Source organism: Pipistrellus hanaki (genome assembly GCF_964339955.1).
Source record: "Pipistrellus hanaki genome assembly, chromosome: 17".
NCBI classification, from domain to species: Eukaryota; Metazoa; Chordata; class Mammalia; order Chiroptera; family Vespertilionidae; genus Pipistrellus; species Pipistrellus hanaki.
In genome coordinates this window covers 32,752,587-32,776,050 of record NC_140519.1, presented here as the reverse complement: position 1 = coordinate 32,776,050, position 23,464 = coordinate 32,752,587, and the positions used below count along the sequence as shown (strand labels likewise).

General features: G+C 35.7%; 1 protein-coding gene across 2 annotated transcripts in view; it reads right to left on the bottom strand.

Moving 5' to 3' along the window:
• The window catches only part of CSMD3 (CUB and Sushi multiple domains 3), a 771,720-nt gene that overhangs the window by 227,818 nt on the left and 520,438 nt on the right, over positions 1 to 23,464 (bottom strand). For both annotated transcript variants that reach the window (XM_084864313.1, XM_084864314.1), the window contains 3 exons: positions 14,921 to 15,112; positions 8,852 to 8,978; positions 7,346 to 7,548 (listed from right to left, as the gene is read on the bottom strand). In XM_084864313.1, the coding sequence (XP_084720439.1) occupies positions 7,346 to 7,548; positions 8,852 to 8,978; positions 14,921 to 15,112 (522 nt within the window). The remainder of the gene's footprint in view (positions 1 to 7,345; positions 7,549 to 8,851; positions 8,979 to 14,920; positions 15,113 to 23,464) is intronic.

The following is a 23,464-nucleotide window of genomic DNA, read 5'->3' as shown; positions in this document are numbered from 1 at the left end:
ATAAGCACATGTGCAGTAGAAGTCAGGGAGGCACAGGGGCGGTACTTGCCTATCAGTCTAGCCTGGGGAACAACGGATTGGCTAAGGGATTGAACCCATCAGAAGTGTGTGGAATATTGAAAAGTTCTTTGGTGAGTTTGAAGAAGCTCCTGGTTAAAATTCCCGGACCAAGAGTTCCCTCTCTCTTGTTTGCTCTTGTGTTCTTGTTCTTGCTCTTACTCTTGTTTGCTCTTGCTCTGTGACATGCGCTCACCTGTTCTCTCTCCATAGCCATGTGGCCTTAGCAGCTACATGGCCCATGGCTGTGTGGACCCCATGTGCAATGCATGACAGCTGGGAACCCAAACTACACTAGCCGAAAGCTTGACTGGACTGGACTTTAATGTGGAGCAGAAAGTATGGCCAGTGGCCTTTCCTGGGACCCTGCTGAAGGTACTGTTGGAATGGTGGGATGGACGGAGATGGGACCGTGGAGGGGACCTCCTTTAATTTTACACCAACAACAAAGCGTTCCAGAAAACCTTATCCTCCTGTAGGATCCTTAGAAAATTCCATTTCCTCGCAGCACCCCAAGAACTCTACTTCTACCAGTAACAGTAATGATTTTATTATTAACAGTGACAAGTCAGTATTTCACATTTTGATAGCAGCCTTCAACATAAAAATACCTGGCAACCATTCTCATTTGTGTTAATTGATGGCTTGAATAGATGAATAGGGCACCTTTCTGTCAAAGAGGTCAATAATCTCTACATCAAGCATGTCAAACTCACAGCTCGAGGGCCGCTTGCAGCCCACAATGGATATTTTTGCGGCCCAGCCAATATAACAGTGTAACAGTTATTTACAATTATGAAAGGAACTAAGTCTCCTGTCAGGTCCAGAATTACTGACATTCACCTTGGGTCAGTTTTGGAAGTAATCACTGCGAACAAGATTTCCCCCAAAGTGGGAAAGACAGTAGCGTAGAAGAGATGCCCAGTGTCAGGAAGAAAACATTAACTTTGTCATTGCTCCTGTTCTTTTTTCTATACTGTACTTTTTGAAATAAACCTATGTTTCTATGCAAAGTGAAGGTTTTTTTTTTGTTGTTTTTTTTTTGCGATCCACATAACCTTAAACCTTGTGTATTTGGCCCACGTTAGCCTCTGAGTTTGACATTTTTGCTCTACATGAACTATGTTTTGTATCACACAGTTTTTGTTTGTTTGTTTTGTGTTTTTTTTTAAAATATATTTTTATTGATTTTTTACAGAGAGGAAGAGAGAGGGATAGAGAGTTTAGAAACATCGATGAGAGAGAATTGTCGATCAGCTGCCTCCTGCACAACCCCTCCTAGGGATGTGCCCGCAACCAAGGCACATGACCTTGACCGGAATCGAACCAGGGACCTTTCAGTCCGCAGGCCGATGCTCTATTCTCTCAGCCAAACTGGTTTCGGCAGTTTTTTGTTTTTTTGTTTTGTTTTGTTTTAAATTACGCTGCTTTCAATATACTAGAAGTCCGATGCACAAAATTTGAGCAAGAGTAAGCCTTTCTTCCCCCAGCTGCCGGCATTAGCTTCCCTCTGGCACCCGGGACCCACCTCAGGCAGGCACCAGGACCCAGGCTTCCCTCGCAGCCCCAGCTTCCTCCGGAAGGTCATCTGGAAAGATGTCCGGAAGACGTCTGGTCTAATTAGCATATTATGCTTTTATTATTATACTTTAGTTTCAGGTGTACAGCACAATGGTCAGACAATTACATAATGTACAAAGTGATTATCTTCAATAATTCTAGTACCTAAATGGCACCATACATAGTTACTACAGTATGAGTCACTATATTCCCTAGGCTGTTTTTCACATACCTGGGAGTATTTTTTAACTATCAATTTGCACTTCTTAATCGCTTCACCTTCTTCACGCAGCCCAAACACCCTCCCCTCTGGCAACCATCAGTTTATTCTATCTATGAGTCTGTTTCTGCTTTGTTTGTTCATTTATTTTGTTCTTTAGATTCCACATATGAGTGAAATCATATGGTATTTGTCTTTCTCTGTCTGAGTTATTTGACTTAGCATAATATCCTCTATGTCCATCCATTTTGTTGCCACACACACACACACACATATATATATATATATATATATATATATATATATATGCTAAAATAACTTGTAAATGTAATAAAAAATTATTCTAGGTTTCTTCCCACTATATGTTGGTCTTAGTTTCAACTTTTGCAAGGATAAGTTTGTTTGATATTTCTCTTGATCTCTGCTTAGGATCTTCTTGACAGACCCTTCAGGTGAACTGACTGACCTTCCTTTTGGACATCTTGGGGGAATCAGCTTTCTTAAGAAATGAATATTCAGTACATACTTTTTCATTAAACTTGTACTTTAAAAAATACTTCTGCTTCCATAAATATCTGCTGTAAAATAATCTTTAAAATACTTCTATGATAAAATAAATAGTTGTGGTTTTACCACAAAAAAGGAACAAATACACATATGCAAGAGCTTTCAAACATATTGTCAAATTAAAAAAAAAATGATAACAGCCAACACAACAGTATCCATCCAATATGAATGAATCAAGGTCATACCTGCCCAGTCAGTGTGGCTCTGTGGTTCAGCATCAACCTATGAACCTAGAGGGCAAGGTAAGATTCCTGGTCAGGGCACATGCTTGAGTTGCAGGCTCAAACCTCAGTAGGGGGAGTATAGGAGGCAGCCAATCAATGATTCTCTCTCATCATTGATTTCTTTCTCTCTCTCTCTCTCTCTCAAGAAAAAAAAATATTTTTAAAAAATCACACCCATTTTTTGTAAGTTTTGTGGCGTGCCACAGACTTTTTAGTCACTAGTTTATTTGTGACATGAGATGAAAGGTTGAAAACTGCAGCTCCAGAGCTCCACAGCACATCTGCTGAGCCTCTATTTCCACGCACAATTCCCACTAATTCTGCCAGTTCATGGCCTGAGAGCTTTGTGTGGCTTTCAAACAACAGCACAGGCTAGGAGATAACTTGTAATCCTAAAGTTTTGCGCTTATGACCGTGTGGCAGTTAAAGAATTTTAAATAGAGAAGTGATGTCAGGTGGAAATGTGGAAACACTACCCTAATGAAATAATTAGCTGGTAGGCTGTGCCAGAAATGCAGGCGGTAATGAGGATGGGACTGTGGGCAGGGGCCCTGCAGTCCTGTGAGGCTGGAGCCATCAGCCTTTCCTGGTTAAGGATCCATTTCCTTGAGAATTGTAAGCAGCATATTTTGTATTACCCAGCAGGGGTAGATTCTTAAGAGAGAGGTCAAAGACTGAAGAGCACAGAAAATACTCTGTCAAAATCAACTATTCTGTGGGCAAACGGCAGCAGGATTCTCTGAGATGTCCTCCCTATGGAACTGAAGTGAGACAGGCAGATTACAATTTAAGCAGCAGCTAGAGAGGCTCACTGCTGAGACCGAGGACGCCACGTAGGACAGCATGAGGTGCGATGTCAGACTTAAGTAGCTCTGATTAAGCAAAAGTGCCTTGCAGACTATAACACCAAGAAGTGTAAGGACAGACTACAAAGAATGAATAGATCATGGAACAGCAGACAGAGGCTGCTGATAGCGGCCTGATGATGATTGTGAAGTTGATATGTGACCTACATTTCAGTTTGATTCACTTTGTACCAAGTTCAGTGAAATACTTTTCTTTGGTTGCATTTTGTCACTTAAGACTGATCTGCTACTACTGCCAGACTCTTTTCTTTCTTTATTATTTGACACCCAATAAACCACAGTTATTTGCTCAGAACAGGAATGCACATGGTGACAGTGAGGAGAATGAGGACAGAATAAAAAACTGACAATTGAAATGACACATCATGATTTGGCCACAACTGTCCTGCTTTATGCCTGTTGTCCAGATTACTTTTTAATAGCTTCTCCTTTTACTCTCAAAATTAGATTAGTAAAATAAACTATATAACCATCTCAAACATGATCTTTGTTCTTTCTAAAGATTTAGGGAGACAAAGGAACCCAAAGTATCTTTGGGAAGCAAATGTCACATAATTCAAGTATCTTCAGGACAATGAATTGTTAAACCATTTATTCTCATCTTTATTTGGAAATAAATCATAGCTGGTGCCTGGGGCATGGGCTTGACTATGCTTAATAAAGAAAGTTCAGAAAATGTTTTGAAAGAGATATTTTATAAACATTAAAAATGTTTAATTAAGAGGTCAGAAAATATTTTTTGGGGAGAAGTCTTGGTGCTGAGTCTGTATGAATGAACAAGATGGAAGCATAAGAGAGCAGACAGAGAAACCTTTAAGGTGGAAGAAGGTTTAGACACAGAGCAGTACAGCCTGTATGTTGTGTGTGTGTGTGTGTGTGTGTGTGTGTGTTTGTGAAACTAAGATCTGCCTCAGTGAAAGGGAAGCACAACTGAGAAATAATTGGTGGTAAATATGTTTAGAATATGACCCTTAAAGAACAAATGAATGAATGAACCAATGAGTAACATGAGATAAATCTATCCAGGGAAGAGGACTTTAGCAAGGGCCCTAAAGGGGTAAACTGACTCACAAGCCAAATTTGACCTAAAGTAGTGGTTTATTGGCCTATATAGCCTGTTAACATTCCTTTAAGCGTAGTTATTTTCCTTGAAAATTAAATGACTTTACACACAATTACCTATTTCAAGTTCCGCTTTTAACCTGTTTTGCTAAGGGACAAAATGACTATAGCGAGGAAGGGCAGCTGCCCCTTGTAAATGGGTATGTGTACACTCCAGCTTTCTCTTTCCTCCCCCCGTTTCACTTTGTATGAATCACCTGCCTTTCAAAGTGTGACCTTAGATGTGCTACTTGGGAGCATAATCAGAAGCACAGCTGATTAAATAGAGCTTCATTGTGACTAATATATAAATAAAAGCTTCCTATCTCTTCTAGCATATTAATACACGTATCTAAAGAATAATGATAGCATGCCCAGCCAGAGCGGCTCAGTGGTTGACAGAAGACCTATGAACCAGGAGGTGGTGGTTTAATTCCTGGTCAGGGCACAGGCCTGGGTTGCTGGACTTGATCCCCAGTATGGGGTGTGCGGGAGGCAGCTAACCAATGACTCTCTCATTGCTGATCTTCTATCTCTCTCTCTTGCTCTCTTCATCTCTGAAACCAATAAAAATATATTTAAAAGTAAATAATATTGACAGCATAATAATAATAATAATAATAACTACCAAGCATATACTATGCTCCAGACATTGTGCAGAGTTCCTTCCAAACACATATGGATTTGTGTCACAGCTCCAGGCACTGCTAACAGTTGACCTTGAACAAATTAACTCACTCTCCAAACCTTTGACTATTTATTTGGAAAGTGGGAGTGACATATCATATCTCATATGGCTTTTGTGAGAATAAAATGAATGAGATCATGTATATGAAACACTTAGCATGGTTCTTGACATACAAATAAGAATTTATTCATTAAAATAGTATTTTCAAATTTGAAATCTGGGCACTGGGAAAGCTGTGTAAGCATGAGGTACAGAAGACCTACCACCAAGAGACTAATTTTCAATGATTGATGCTGTTCACAATATATTAACCCTCAAAGGAATTTTAATTTAATGAATAAGTTTTTAGTCTCAGATCAGTAGTACAAATTTCTATGCATCTTAAGAATATTATGAAGGCAGATTTACTAAAGATCTGGCATTATGCACATTGCTTTGATAACTTTAATATGCCTGACAAATATAATCAATGTAAAAATGCATTGCTAATTTTTCAGAAAAAGCTGCATTAAAAATTCCCCAAAACTCATGTGAAACAGCCTGTTTCCCTTAACACGTGGACTTGGCATTCACAAACACTAGCCTGAGGCACAAGCATGAGTGTTTTCCTATATTTAATCACAATAACCATTTAAGTGTAAAAATATATATTACTAACTTAAGGTAAAAGAAAGGAGAACTGTTAGTTTCCAAACTATAATTAGAACTGAAATTGGACAGCAGTCATGAACAGTTCTTTGATAAATTGTCCCTAACTTCAAAAAGAGAGAGATAAACAGCAGAGAACAGAAAACACAAAAATGAAAAATGTTTGGTGTTTTACAATTAGAAGCCATTTCTGTTCACCAATTACAAATGTTTTTTTTTCTTTCTTATTTTTCATACTTTTTTCAAAAGATGTGAATTTAAAGAACAAATTTACAAACATTGACTCTTATACATTGATTTACACCTTTCACACAAGCTTGGCTTATATACAATACAAAACAATTCGTTTCTGTTAGTTAATTATGTCAAACAACTGTGTTCTCTGAACAAAAAGTCCACCAATTGTTTAAATATATTAAGTAGTCACTTATCTAAAGCAATATATTTTGTGGAGAGTCAAATTTCAAAAGTCCTTCATGTTTTTTCCATTTTTTTCAAAGAATTTCCACTTTACATTTATTCATATAATGATAATAGTGCATAGTGCATTGGGCACAAACTATCTACTCAATACCAAGTACTATGTACATATTGTTACATCTTAATAACTTATTTATGGGAAGAGCATTATTATTCCTATGTGTAACAGAATACTCAGCCTCAGGTGATGAGGTAAAGTGCCCAAATTAGTAAGGAGCTGGGGTTTTAATTCAGAGCCATTTGAAGAGTACTGGTTTGTACTATTTTTATATATGATCTTGGAAATTTAAATAGATTTCTGTTAATAAAATTTTTTAAACAGATACAATGAAAAAATCCATCAGATAACATTCGTAAGGAGACTATGTGTGTTGGCAATAAAATAAAAAATAGCAATTAAAATATTTAAGTTTCCATTTATTTTTCTCCAGCCACTAAAAACAAAATTCCTTTTGACAGAAAACATATATATTTAGTCATGCATCAGTGTCTTGGTAAAAAACACACACACACACAGATCAGCAATGGACACTGGTAATTACTTATGCATGGTCTTTTCTTGTTATAGGCAATTTTTAATTTAAAAGGTGATCTAAACTAAGTGTATCTGTGAATATAAAATTAAAAATGAAAAAAATTTTGAATGTAAATCCAGATTGCAAGTTTTTGTAATATAACTATTTCATTTGCTGAATCATTATAACACCAGTTATATTTTAAGGAAAATTGGTTTGCCAATTGAAGAGACAGTCTCAGCAATTAATATATTGGCTCAAAAGTAATTGCATTTTTCCCCAAATATATTTTACTGGAACTGCAGATTAAGAAGATCCGATAAGAATATTTAAAGTCATTAAAGTTTTAGCAGTAAAGTTAACAGAACTATTTGAATAGCATTCTTCATTTGCATGTAAGAAATAAAATAGTAACTCACTTGAAAACTGAATTGCAAATCCAGATTTGCTGATATAAAAATCCGTGTCAAACTGGATGGTTACAATGTTGAGGGTGCTATGGATTCCTTCAGGAATAAGAGATCCACTAATTTCCTTTAAAAGCATTTCATTTTCTGGTGGACCATCCCAAACTCGAAGTATATCATGTGATGCTTCCGTATCGAAAGCAAGAAACTGTAGGCTGTGGGAGAAACATATATATCTGTTGGATAATTTTAAGGACAAATTCTGCTTTAAATAAACAATATAACACATATGCACCTTTCCTCTTATTCCTTTTATTTTACCAGGTAAAAATTTGACAGAATATTTAAGCATAATACATTTTTCTTGAACAGTATAATTTATTTCTTTAGAATGATTAAATGTACTATTATATCCCCTGACAAATTATCAATTTTGAGGTATACATTCTTTTCATTGTGCATGAATTTCAACTATGGCCACTGCCAGTGACACTGACTTAAGACAGAGAGCAGGAATGGAGTCTGGGTAAAGGGGCAGAGAGCAGGTGCTCCAGAGACATGCTGAAAGCCATGGAAAACTAGTTATTGAGTTCCCCTTATATTCTTATTTTTTCTAAATGTTTATGAGGCTAAATTTATTATAACGACTGGGATAATTTTGTATCCTTATCAAAATGGTGGACTCAGCTTCTTGAGTCTTCAAGAGTTAAATGTGTAGCCAGGCAGAGTGGCTAGGTTGGTTTAGGGTCCTCCCATGTACCAAAAGGTTGCTGGTTTGAGTCTAGTCAGGGCACATGTCTGGGCTGTGGGTTTGATCCCCAGTTGAAAAGTGTACAGAAGGCAATTGATATCTCCTCTCTCTCCCCCCCCCCATCTCTCTCTCCCTCTCTCTCTCTCTCTCTCTCTCTCTCTCTCTCTCTCTCTCTCTCTCTCTCTCTCTCTCTCTCTGCCCTCCCTGTCCTCAGGGGAGGATTAAAATAAGAAGAATTAAGTGAGCAAAGTTCCAAGAAATAGAATAATTTTTCTTCCTCTGTACCTTCTTATAAATATGAGAAGTGTATTTCTACGGGGTTTTATCAGCTACCACTATGGCCCATTAATCAATAAATTATAAATTATTCTTAGTAATATTTTTATTTTTCATGTTTAACAGATAAAAATTAAAGTTTTTCCTTACCAAGGATAAAAACCTTGAAAAGTTTTTATGTTGATTGATATATATTTTTTAAAATATATTTTATTGATTTTTAACAAAGAGGAAGGGAGAGAGATAGAGAGCTAGAAACCTCGATGACAGAGAAACATCGACCAGCTGCCTCTTGCACACCCCCTACTGGGGATGTGCCCGCAACCAACGTACATGCCCTTGACCAGAATCGAACCTGGGACCTTTCAGTCCGCAGACCGATGCTCTACTGCTGAGCCAAACCGGTTTCGGCTGTTGATTGATATTATACTTAGGGGTGCCTCAGGAAATCCCGATTCCCTAATAATTTTGAAAAAACAAAATCCATTTACCTGACAATGTTTCCTGGGTCCACCTCAATCATCCACATGCAACGCAGGTTATTGTCATATGGAAAGGGGTAACCGGGAGATAAGATTCTTCCTGAAGATTCTCCTTTGAAACGCCCTCCACATTCAGCTAATAAGTAAGAAAATGAAAATTTAACTCACAGTTTCATTGAAAACAGTCTTTTGAAAACAATCTGTAAATTTTACAATAATATCTAGTAACTTAAGAAAAATAAGGATTCCCCCTTTTCTTAAAAGTATGTATTTGTACCGGCAGTATGTCGGACTCGGCACACATCATCATGTTACCATCTACCATTTATTTATAAAAAAAAGTTCTGTCATTTGGATTTTTGTCCATATGTGTGCTCTGTGTTTTTTACTATTTATTTACCATAAGAAAAGGCCAGGAATTGTTATCTTTCTTTTACATTTTTGTTACTGTGTCGTTTCATTACTGCTGTGTGTGTGCTCCATGTGAGTGACACGGGTGCTTATGTAGGTGGGTTCCAACTGACCGAGAAAATGGCGTTACTTCACTCAATAAGAACACGGATCTCTGAAGTAAACCAAGGACTTATTGTATATGGTTTCTCAGAGTAAGGTATTAATTGAAGCAAGAACATACTGCACAATAAAACAAGAGTGTCCAGTTAGATCACATAAAAGATAATGAAATGAATGCAAGTAGGGATTTAAAAAGAAAAAAAGAGAGACGCTCAAAAATTCTAAGTTTAGGATTCCAAACACTTTAAGATGTGTTGTTAAATAATGACAATTTAAAAAGGAGAAACAGATGGCCAGTTGCTTAGTGCGAGTTGGTTGCAGGCTGAATAATTCATCATCCTGCAACCCACCTCTGAGAAAAACTAATCTTTACTGCAGTCCCTCAGGCCTTCTAAATTTCATTGTCCTTTTATTCCCCTTTAAATCACTCTAAACACTTTCACTTTAACCTCCCAAAAGTCAAAGCATCATTTTTATAAGAGATTTCTTACTTCAGTGAAATCTAATTTGGTTTTGATTTAATGCAATCTCTAATTTTTATAAAATTCATCAAGTTAAAATGTAAATATTGTCATACAATCTAACAAGATTTTTATCTTTTGGGGGATTCCCTCTCCATTTTAATACTTTTTTAAACATATTGGGGTTCCTGGTGTAGTCTTAATTCTAGAAATAACTATATTCAAGAAGAGAAAACTAAATGTTTTAGTTATATATTATCAATTTGAAAATTCTCCAAATTATTTCCTACCAAAAAGGAACCAAAACAAAGCTTACTATTAGCATAAATATTTGAAGATACTCTTATATTTTTCTTGTTTTTATCTTAAATTCAATGATTGAATTAATCTTAATTTTTTTTTTTTTTTTTTTTTTTTTTTAGAGCAAAGGTCAAAGACAAAGTTTTAGCATTTGGGAGAACCTTAGAACAGGTTCAAATTTTCAGTCTCTACTCCTATGTTTGTTTCCAAGATTTAGATGTTATATTTCACTGTACTGTGATGGTTAGTTTCTTGTGGCAACTTGGCTAGGTTTACAAAACCCAGCTATTTAGTCCAACACTAGCCTACGTGTTGCTGTGAAGTTATTTCATCAACGTGGTTACCATCTGCAATCAATTTACTTTAAGTAAAGGAGATTACCTTTGAGATTGTGTTTGATAATGTGGTTGGACCTCATCTAATCAATTGGAAGGCCTTTTGGGCAAAAACTAAATTTTCTAGAAAAGAAGAACTTCTCCCTGCAGTGAAAACTCCTGCCTGACTTTCCAGTCTTTTGGGCTTTCCTACAGATTTTGGATTTGTCAGCCACCACAATTGCTTGAATCAATTCCTTAAAATGGATCTCTTTAGAAAGATAGATTATAGATAAGTGTGGATAGATCAATTGATCTAGATCTAGTATTCTATTGATTCTGTTTTTACAAAGGGATTGACACAAACATTTATGGAGGACTAGCAGTTTTTTGTATTGCAACAACAATTCAATTTAATTTATATTGGGATTAAATTTTTAATAGTTTGAAATTTATTTATTATCACTAGTATTTTTTAAAGTAAGTTTTATTGATTTTAGAGAGAGAGATAAAAGGAATGGGAGAGAGAGAAAGAGAGAGAGAAAGAAAGAAACATCATTCAGCTGTCTCATACTGAAAATTGAGGGTACACCCTGAGCACATGCCCTCATCAGGAATCAAATCAGTGACCTCTTGGTTCATGGATTGATATTCAACCACTGAGCAACTGGCTAGGATGTTATAATTTTTTAAATATGTTTTTATTGATTTCAGAAAGGAAGGGAGAGAAAGAGAGTGATAGAAATATCAACGATGAGAGAAAATCATTGATAAACTGCCTCCTGCATGCCCCCTACCAGAGATCAAGCCTGCAACCCAGGCTTGGGCCCTGACAGGGAATGGGACCTGACCTCCTGGTTTATATGTCAGTGTTCAATCATTGAGCAACACCAGCCAGGCAGAAATTTATTATTTTTAAATAAATATAAGAAGATACCAGTATTCAAGATGTCACTATCACTTGTGGTATTTCTCATTTTTTTTAACAAAAGCTTTATTGAACAACTAGAACTATATACCTATATTAATTCATTTTTCATCTTTTTTATGATTTATCAATGTTGGCATATATTTATCATGCAAACAAAATTTATTCTTAATTTTTTTCAGATTAATGTTGAACCAATTACAGGCAATTTGAGTTATGTGCACTATGTTGTATCTTGAACTTAAACATAACTTTTTTCTCTCCATTTTTCTTTACTTAGTATTTTGATTTCAAATGAGCCAGAGTGGTATGTCCTAGTGCTAGAATTCATTTCTGTGAGAAGACATGTTTTCAGGATAAAAATGAAATAGTATTTAAAGAAAGTATACTGCTTAAAATTTTAATTTTCATTTGATCAAAGTATAAGTTACAAAAATGTAATTATCCATATATTAGAGAAAAAGTTTATTTGATAGAAGAAAAAATATAGCCATATAAATATTTAATATTAATAAGCACAGAAAATTATAATCTTAGGCCAGGTTGTAAAGCTATCAATTGTTGCCAATAGAGAACACTTCCAAAATAGAATTTAATTTTCTGTTATCATGGAAATCATCACCATGTGTCCAACTGTTTTCAGCTGTTATTCCTGATCATCTATCATTGAAAAAATAAATAAATAATGTTATCCTTCTCATGAGGTCTTGAGCAGTATTAAGTCACTAAGTTTGTCTTGGGATATTTGCAAATATAAAGTGCATTGATTCATTGCAAACATAATTAAAATCTTCTGATATCAGACCAAATGTTCTTACATTTGCATATAACACTCCAAAGAATAAAGAATATTTTCAGCTTGAATCAACACATATTAAAAAAACATATGGTTTTTAGTGTATTTGTTTTGTGAATTTAATTTTCAGGACAGCATGCAAGTCAGTGTTTACAAGTTTATAGTTTTATGTTATTGTAACCTTTAATCATTTTCTTAATGTATTTCCTGTACACATCAAAGAATATAACCTAGAGAGAATTAATCAATGCTACATTTTTCTCATAATCACTGCCAGTGGGCTGTTTATTGGTCTTATTCCAGAACCCAGGCTTAATCAGTTTAGGTCAATTATTATTATAGATATTATCCTCATAATCTTCCAAAATTCAGTTGCTGCTTGAAAATAAAACACACTAAAATTGAACTTTGGTTGGATTAAAAACATGTTTGCTTTCTGCATTCATCTATGTTTTAAAAATCCAATAGAAGTCTCAAGTCACAAGGCCCTTAACGACTAAAATTCTATTTTTTTAATAGTTTGTATTCTAGCAAGTTTTGTGGAGATTCCTATACTGACCTTGTCAACTAACAAATATTAAACCTTGTGTTAAAAGGTCCTCAGACTATATACATCAAATATGTGCAGTTTTGGGGGTATTAATTAACCTTAATAAAACTATTTTAGAAAAATATTTGGCCAGTTTAATACATATAGACATGTGACAGAACAAATCTGTGCCTCCATAAATACAGGTGTAGTTCAGTGGTTGAGCATCAACCCAGGAACCAAGAGGTCACCAGTCTGATTCCCGGTCAGGGCATATGCCCAGGTTGCAGGCTTGATCCCCAGTGGGGAGTGTGCAGGAGGCAGCCAATCAATGATCCTCTCTCATCATTGATGTTTCTATCTCTCTCTCCCTCTCCTTTCCTCTCTAAAATCAATAAAAATATATTGTTAAAAAAGAATGACTAAAGAATCGTTGCATGTTTGTTCCCTACTAAGCAGTTAGTGTTTTGTTAAAATGTTGGTTTTTGTTGTTGCCCTAGTAATCCGCCCTGGCACATATTTGATTTTGTGGGGAGGCAGGGGAAGCAGCAGTCTTTACAACACTTTTCTCTCCACCCTCCCACCCACACATACCCAGTATTCATTATCGGGCTATGAGATGGTAGAGAATGATTACTGTCTAGCTTCATGTACACTATATACCTGATATCACTCAGAAGAATCTTATGGAAATTGATTAATTATATTATGCTGCGTACAGATTTTAAAAAGCACATGAAGTTCTTTAGATTTTTGAAAAGTTGAGTATATAAACAAAACCTTTTTAAGTTATTAAGAATAGTTTATTGTTTTTAATCTATCTTGATAGCAGGACAGGTAATAATTTTTTATAGTAAAACTAGAGGCCTGGTGCACAGGATTTGTGCACTGGTGGGGGGCGTGGCCTGCGGGGATAAGCCTGATGTGAGAGCGCACTGACCACCAGGGGGCAGCTCCTGGGTCGAGTGCCTTCCTCCTGGTGGTCAGTTCGCGTCATAGTGACGGGTCGACCAGTCATTCTGGTCATTCTGCAGTGTGGTCACTGGGCTTTTATTATATAGGATAAATCTGTACAATGTGATTTAACAAATTATATGGTTAAGAATCTTAACATCTTTCTGTAGTGCATTAAATGTTATCAAGATAGGAAAAATAAAATAATGCTATATTGCATCAAAAAATACTCATTAAAATCATTAAAAGAAGATCTTCACTTTCCATTAATTTCCTTCTGACAAATTTTTGCTCATTAACTTCCTTCTTTTTTTAGGTTTTGAAAATTGTGTATTTCTTACTAATATATTTTTAAAAGTTTTATTAGCTATATTAGGGTAACACTGGCTAATAACCTGACATAAATTTAATGTGTACAGCTTTATAGTTGTATACTCTATGGCAATATGGATGGATCTTTTCTTAAAAAATATGTTTTATTGATTTTTTTACAGAGAGGAAGGGAGTGGGATAGAGAGTTAGAAACATCGATCAGCTGCCTCCTGCACATCCCCCCGTGGGGATATGCCCGCAACCAAGGTACATGCCCTTGACCAGAATCGAACCTGGGACCTTTCAGTCCACAGGCCAACGCTCTATCCACTGACCAAACCCGGTTTTGGCATGGATGGATCTTATGAAATGAATTAGGCATAAAAAATAAAAAAATAAAAAAAAAGATAAGAACTGCCTGACTGACAATAGCTCCGTGGTTGAGCTTAGACCAATGAACCAGGAAGTCACAGTTTGATTCTTGATCAGGGCATATGCCCAATTTGCAGGCTTGGTCCCTAGTGTGGGGCGTGCAGACAGAAGCCAATCAATGATTCTCTTTCATATCACTCTCCCTCTCCCTTCCTCTCTCTGAAATCAATAAAGATATTTTTTCACTCATATGTGAATATAAAATAAAAAGCAACAAAAGAACACGCAAAACAAACATACAAAGAAACAAACAAACAAACAAACAAACAAACAAAAAAAGCAAACAACGAACTCATAGATACAGACAAGAGAACGGTGGATACCAGAGGAGAAAAAAGGGTAAAGGGAGGATAAAGAGCATAACCGGGGTCAACTACATGGTGACTGAAGGAGACTGGACTGTGGGTGGGAGTACATGTTAACTTCCTGACTTAAGGTATGAGTTGTGTGCAGAAAGATGGAATCACTTGAAAACCTACAGTGTATTTTGGTAACACTCTAATAGAAATATTTTCTGACAATCTAAACGAGTCTCCTACCAATACAGGAAGGCAGAGGGTAGTCCCACGCTCTTCTCTCCCCAGTCATGCACTTGAGAAGGCTACTTCCATGGAGGGTGTAGCCGGGATTGCATCCGTAAACGATAGTGCTGCCAGCAAAGTGGCCTTGGTCACTGATCTTGTATCCAAATTGTGGGATGCCAGGGTCTTCACAATGTGAAAGTTCAAAACCTGTGAGAAGAATGGAAGTTTATTAAAGGTGAAATTTAACAGAAAAAAGTAAAACTCTACAAATCATTTATTCCTATTATTTCCATACAGACACATTATCCTTACCTAGTTGTATTCTCATTCCTAGTTATAATACTTCTGCCATCTTTAATTTTGATAGTAGGCAACAGCCAAAGAGAATTTTTACATTTTTTTTTAAATTAGAATTTTTCTTGTATTTTTCAAATGATTCCCATGTTCTATATGACAATATCATATAGAACATGGGAATCATTGTCCTGTTTTAGTAATAAGCTTCTTGCATTCTTTAAGTGATTTATAGCTAGTAGATAATGGCCATTATAACTGCTACATCAGAATTGAAAACATATAAAACATGGAAACCATAATTGTCCAAATAACAAATATGTCTACTGCAAATATAAATTTAGACACTTTACGGCTATAGTCTTAGAACATGAAATAGTTTTATATTTAAAATACACTTTGTCAAAAAATAATATAAGAGTAATTAGATTGAAGAACTCTGACTTGTTATATTCTGCCTTCTCCAGAAATTTACAGCTCTGAAAAAAGTCTCAGGAGGAAAAAATCACCCAGAACACATATTATTCTTCCTACACGTGTCACTCTGGGGTGCAAAGAAAATAGTTTTGTGATTCTGCAGAGTTTGGGCTTCTTGCATTAATTTTACCAGAAAACCTGGACCCTGAGGCCCGAGCAACACTTAATAAGTTATTTTACAACTATAACATCCATAAGGTAAATTCCCGAGAGATTTTCCTAAGTTTGCAGGAGGTCTATGTTTATAGCTGAAGGAAAAATGAGGCCAGGGCCTAAAGGACATCTTTCAGATTATAAAAACTGCATGCTCAGGAGGCTAATCCGGCCTCTGGAGAGATGTCTTTACTTTATAAAGGTTAGAATGAAAAGCCAGAGTCCTTTCTATCCATCTCAAAGAAGCAAAGGTTTTTCTCTCTCCTTTCCAGACAGGAGGGCGAGACAGCCACTTTAAACAGAGAAGGCCTATTTTTCTTCATCTCTTACCACTGTTCACTTGTGTAGATTTTTCTATGATTTTCATCTTGTTACTACAAGGTTAAGGGCCGGATCAAAGGGGGCCCACAGGGTTATTATTGTTAAGATTGCATTATCTTAATAATAATTTGATCTCTCAAGATCCAGAAGACCTTGTGCATAATTCAGAATAAAATTAATAAAGATGGATATTAAAAACCTAACAATCAGAGCACAATGAACTGTTAAGATTCTGAAATAACTAGAAAATATACTTTATAATTTAAAGCAAACATAGCACTAGTAATCAAAACATAAATTCCCTAGCTATGGAGTTCTCGATCTCTAAAGTTTTAAAAAAATAAGATAATTAGGTGCAAAATTATGCAAGTTATGACTTCTGAGACTAGAAGATGAAAAAGAATTTTCCAGATAGCATTATGCATGAGGGAAATCTGTGATTTCAACACAAAAATGTTGGAGACAAGTAAAACATTTGTGTCTTAAGTTACATAATAAAAATAATTGTATCTCCTTCATAGGCACAGATCCTTGACCAAATTAGTATAGGAACTAGAAAGTAAAACTTACATCATTGGCTTTTTTACCGTATCAAATCATACATAAAATCACCAAAACCTGTAAGCTGGAAGTAATGAGTTTTATACTGTAATTTCTGTGTGTTGAGGGATACATTTGCTCTTAGAGAACAAAAGGATCCTTTTCTAGTCTCTGTTAGGTTCTTAATCATTCCCTCCTCAGTCAACTGATAGAATTACTCTGCATATTTCAATTCATTTACAGTTGTTACTTTGGTGTTTGTTTCCCTACCAACTAGAATGATTTCATTATTTTTCTTTCTCCCAAAGCCCACCAAGCACAAACCCTGGCACATAGCAGATGTTCAATAATGCTCCTGGATGATTTTGGTTTCTTCAAGGCAATTACTTTTAGGAAACAACTAAAAAAAAAACCAAAAACCAAAAACAAAACCTAAAGTAATGCTAATGAGAAACTGAAGTTAATGAGACGATTAAAAAAGCACATCTTCAGAAATTTCCCTTATGGATCAATTTGTTACAGCCCGATTTGGGTAAAAATATGTTAAGGGAAATTCAAACAGCTTCAGAGACAGAGCTAGACAAAAAGTTAGAAGTTAATTCAAATGATGACATGTGTGTGTGTGTGTGTGTGTGTGTGTGTGTATATATATATATATACATATACATATACATATATATACATATACATATACATATATATACATATACATATACATATACATACACATGTATATATACACATGTATATATATATGCACACATCCACATGCATACATGCAAACACACACACACATATATATTACATTTTATATACATATTTTATATATAACAAGATATAAGAGATACATGTTCTAGCAAGTCTTTTAAACACAGAAGTAGAAACAGCATAAGTCGTAACTGTAAAATTTCAGAACGTTAATTTGCATACTTGATACTATTTTTACTATTTTTTAATTTATTGATTAAGGTATTACATATGTGTCTTTATCCCCCCTTTACTCCCCCAATCCCCCTCTCCCTGCTCATGCCCTCACCCCCCAGGTGTCTGTGTCCAATGGTTAGGCTTATATGCATGCATACAAGACCTTTGGTATAATGTTCATTATACCCCACATATGAGTGAGATCATGTGATATTTATCTTTCTCCAACTGACTTATTTCACTTAGCATAATGCTCTTCAGTTCCATCCATGCTGTTGCAAATGGTAGGAGTTCCTTCCAGCAGCTTAGAATTCCATTGTGTAGATGTACCAGTTTTTTAAACCACTCATCTGCTGATGGGCACTTAGGCCGTTTCCAAATCTTAGCTATGGTGAATGGTGCTGCTATGAACATAAGAATGCATATATCCTTTCTGATTGGTGTTCCTAGTTTCTTGGGATATATTTCTAGAAGTGGGATCACTGGGTCATATGGGAGTTTCAGTTTTAGCTTTTTTGAGGAAACTCCATACTGTTCTCCACAGTGCTGCACCATTCTGCATTAATTTGCATTCACTTGATACTACTTTTAAAGTGACCCTGTTCAAAAACTGTAAAACTACATTCCTTCTACTAGACAAAAGATTGAATTTATCATTCAAGACACAGCCACTTTTGAACATGTATCTTGAATAAAAACAAAAATAAAAGTCAAGCTTTCTTTTCAAGGTTCATTACCAAATTCATCCTTTCTTAATGTGAATGCTCTGTAAGTGTGGTTGGCAATTGCTGGTGATGAGGTAAAATGGAGATAGTTTTTGTAAATTAAGATAAGTTATAATACTTTGCACTGTAGATGAAAATGCACATGGACAATAGTATTATAAACTATAAAGCACAACATCACTTAATCCAGTTTGGTGGAATTATTATTGCTTATTCATAAATATTCAGAACTTTATGGAAACGTTCAGCTGCCAGTCTTTTCATTGAAAAGCTCAAATATTTGAAACTTACAATTAAATAAAGGACTGTATAAATATCATATATGGTATTAATATCACCCATTCCTTGTGAAATTTGACAGTCTGATGAAATGAAAATTTCTAGAGCACAAAGATAACTGAAAAATCCCCATTACGTGAATTCTTTTTGACTTGCTGAATAACTTAAATTGAGATCTAATTCCTTTCTTGTCACCATGTAGCATAGTATTTCTTTAAGGATTTATAATTTAGTTTTTTATGTTTTTATTTTAAATTATTTTTATTGATTTCAGAGATGAAGAGAGAGAAACATCAATGATGAGAGAAAATCATTGGTTGGCTGCCTCCTGCACGCCCCACACTAGTGACTGAGCCTGCAATATGGGTGTGTGCCCTTGACTGATAATTGAACCATGATTTCCTGGTTCATAGGTCGATGCTCAACCACTTAGCCACTCAGCTGGGCTCCAATTTAGTTTTAAGTTATAATTTGAAACCTACAAAGGATAATATAACCTCACCAACTCACTCTATCACATTCTAGAATCATAGTTGCCCAAGTTAATTTTAATTCAGATTCATTTAAAGAGTTTAAAAAGTGTAATTTCCAAATGTATAAACGGTGTACTCTAATCAATGGAATGGAATTTAATGAGATATTACCAAATTACTCTTTCAGGTGGCTTTATCAAAGGTAAAGGAGGTTCAAGCTCTTAAAAATTCCATCAACACTTGGCATTGTGCACCTTTTTAATTTTCACCAATGTTACGAATGTGCAATAGCATGCTATTTATTGTTTACTCTTCATTTCTTAATTTCTACTATGCATTTTATTTATTGGCAAATGGAGTTTCCTTTACTGTGAAATTTTCTTTTACAATTTTTTTTTCTTATTGACTTGTAGGATTCTTTCTATACAGTGTATGTTTTTATATTACATATAATAAAAATATGTACCTATAATAGCTCCTAATATACATAAATAATACCTCCAAAAATTATACCTCCTAAACTGTCTCATCTTTTTAGTTTTTTGTATGGTATGTTTGTTATAGAAAATTAAAAAAAAAAACAACATAATGACTGGGGCTTGGTCAGGAAAGCAGAGCCACTTAGTATCCTGAGTTGCTAAGATTCAATATAAAAAAAAATTACAGGGAACGTGTAAGACATGGGAGGGAGTGGAGGTCAGAAGGTCACTGCTGGCCTTTGGGAAATCCGGTTCTGGGAAGCTGCCGCCACACTCGCCCAGATGCCAGCAGCACAGTCCAGCTGGAAGATGCTGGAAAAGAAAGGCTTCTTCGCTGGTCCCACCTTCCCGCTCTCAGGGGACTGCCTTTGACGGGCAGGTTCTAAGCAGAGATCTTCGCTGGAAAGAACATGGGGAATGTACTGCCAGGTTTTTAATCTCTGCACTTCAGGATGTGCTTGGAAAGGCAAGGATGGACGGGTGTTTGCTTGTCTATTTTGTTTTAGAAATCTTTCTCCTACTTAAAGACATTGCTATTCTAGGTAACATTTTTCCCCCCTCAACATTGTAAAGTTTTGATGTTCATATATGTCTCCAATCTGCCAGACATTAAATGTTATGTAAATAGTAAAATTGTAAGACTTTAAATATTTATGTTCAAAATTCACAGAACTTTGGGGATGGGAAGGCTATAAAAATGGTAATGGCTCCTCTGTTATTCCAGTACAAAGCAAGCGCATCCAATATTGTCTGTAAATAGATAATTAAGACATATTTCTTTGATATTTTAGTTAGAATATCTTATGATATATAATTCAGAATAAATCAATACTTCCTTCATTACTTGGTTAAATTCAAGATTTAAAGAATAAAGGAAATGCCAAAAATATCTGTCTTAAGTGGTTTATAGGAGACAGGAATACATGGAATAACTTTGTTGCTCTTTAGTAATTTAATTATTTTCTACTTGCATTTGCATTAAGTAAGTTATACACTAGGAATACAATTAGAGTTAATAGGTCATCTGATTATTTTTCACAGTTAACATTGCCAACAACATAACTGTAATGAATTTAAAGAGTTTAATTTCTTACATATGTATAAGGCTAGTACACAAGGAAAGGCATCAAACAATAGCTAATGCCCATCTTTAATTTGAATATAAAATGTTAAATGGCCATGTTCTATGTGGATTATTGAATCATTTCAAGCAACAACAAACAACAACAACAAGCTGGAAGGCTAAGAGAGTTCAAATATAGCTGAACCTTTTCTCATACGTCTCGGCATGTTAGTCAATTAAATGTATAGAAGTGATAACAAGGGGAAATCTGAACCCAGGGCACTACTAATGAACGGACATATCAGCTTGATAAAAGGCAATGCTATAAGCCATCAGAAAGGTCTAATTTAGCTCTCTAATAGGTAGTTTAAATATCTAACTCCTTTCTACTGGATGAAAGTGGCATAAGTACAAATTAAGAGCTAAAAGAATTTTCAATGAAATATATCTTTAAGGGACAGAGTTTTAAAACTTGATAAACACCCTGAAAGACAGTAGGAGTATGTCGTGACCCTATAGTGCATTTGGCCAATAGGAAAGCATTCGGATACCCAGGAATAAAATGACAAAGTTGCTTTGAGAAGAAGTGCATAAACATTTAAAAAATTGTCTTGCCGAAACCGGTTTGGCTCAATGGATAGAGCGTCGGCTTGGGGACTGAAGGGTCCCGGGTTCGATTCTGGTCAAGGGCATGTACCTTGGTTGCAGGCATATCCCCAGTAGGGGGTGTGCAAGAGGCAGCTGACTGATGACTATCTCCCATAGATGTTTCTAACTCTCTATCTCTCTCCCTTCCTCTCTGTACAAAATCAATAAAATATATTTTTAAAAAACTAATTGTCTTTACAGTTACATCAGTGATAAGAAAGAGTATGACTTAATGGAATTTCCAAAAACAAAATTTTAAAAATGCCCAGCCAGCATGCCACATTGACCAATGAAGCATGAACCAGGAGGTCACGGTTTCCGGTCAGAGCACATGCCTGGGTTGCAGGCTTGATCCCCAGTGTGGGGCGTGCAGGAGGCAGCCCAGCAACAAAGTCTCCCTCATCATTGATGTTTTTATCTTTCTCTCCCTCTCTCTTTGAAATCAATACAAATATAGTAAAAATAATAATAAAAAACTACAACAGGTTAGGTGCCATACAGTATGATAATTAAGAGCATGGATTCTAGAGGCAGGGATCCTCAATTCTGTCTCCATATCTGCTCTTAGTAATCACGTGACCTTGGGCAAGTCACATAACTTTTCCATGCTTTATGTTTCCTCCTCTTCTCCTGGACTATAACAGCACCTCACTCACTTATCTAGTATCTAGTAAATGGTAGATAAGTGTCAGTTATTATTTTAAATCTTCACACTTGACATGATAATATTGAAAGTGTATGCCTTTAAATAAAATCCAACCCCTTACAACAGTCCATCTCCTGTCTGCCTACTTTCCAACTTTACCTCTCACGTTGCCCTGTTTTTCTCGTTGATCCAGCTCCAGGCACACAACTCAAGGCCTGGACTCTCTCAAGCCTTTGCACTTGTCTGCCCTCTACCCCAAGATCTGAATGTGGGTTCCCCTTCTTTTAACCCAGGTGTCAATTCAGGTGACACTTCATCTGAGATGGAGTGCCAGAGCAAACTAGTTAAAAAAAAAAAAAAAAAAAAAAACCCATCTCCTGTACTATCTGTCCCATGGCCCTGCTACAAACTAATTCTAGGGGCAGTTACCTTATCTTTTGTTCATATCTTTATTTTCTGTCTTATCACATTAAAACATTGGCTTCATATGGGCATAAACTTTGTCTTATTCACTGTTTTCTTTATTTCTAGACCTTGCACATTTCCATGGGGAAAGACAAAATGTAAACCTATGACCAAATAAGTAATTTCAACAATAAATTATTTCCAGTAGAGGATTAAAAGGGAAGACAAGTCACCGAATAAAAAATGACATTTTTACAACTTAGCCTTCAGAGAGAAAAATACAATAAAAGACACCAGGGTTTTAGAAATGCATTCCTGAAATGTGTATTGAGGGGTTGAAGGAGTCTGTTCAGAATATCCTATAAGAATTTTCCAAATTATATTAGAGTGTTATCCAGAGCAGAGTAATGGATTAGCAAGGATACTGTATTGAGTCCTACATTTCTGATTTGTTCTGACAAAAAGGAATGGTAATTTCCCCCCTAGTTTACTCCCCTACACCTTCTCAGAAAAATAGCTATACCTTTTTGGAACACAGGGAAATTAACAACCAATTTGTGTTATATAAAGCACTTGAAAATATGCTTCATCTAGATCTTTATTTGGGTGAGTTTCAGATTTCTCAAGGGCAAGCGTATTGATGGCCATTATTTTGAGAAGAATAGGAGAGCAGTCTGACTCAAGGAAGTAATTACTTCTGAGAGGCTGGAGGGATGGAGAAACAGTGGGAAACCCTGCAGCAGTCAAGGTCTGATCAAGTGTCACAGAGATTTTACATTTAATCTGCATAACTGCTCCCACTTCACCTGACTAATCAAACTAGAATTGACTGAGGAACTTATTTGGGAGTAAAAGACTAAATAAGATTTGTCTCGATAATTCTAAAGGGTAAAGACTGAAGAAATGTAATTTGCTTTAGGAAATAAAGGGGTGTGACAAGGGGTGTAACATTTTCTCCCCTCAAGTTTATCCTAAGTATGTATATAACATATGTATTGTTGCAAGAAAGTGAGACAAGCCCCCTGTTTTCTTAGCATAGTGAGGCTAATATTAATAACTAGAGGCCCAGTACATGAATTCATGCAAAACTGGGGTCCCTCAGCCAGGCCTGTGCTCTCTTGCAATCTGGGAC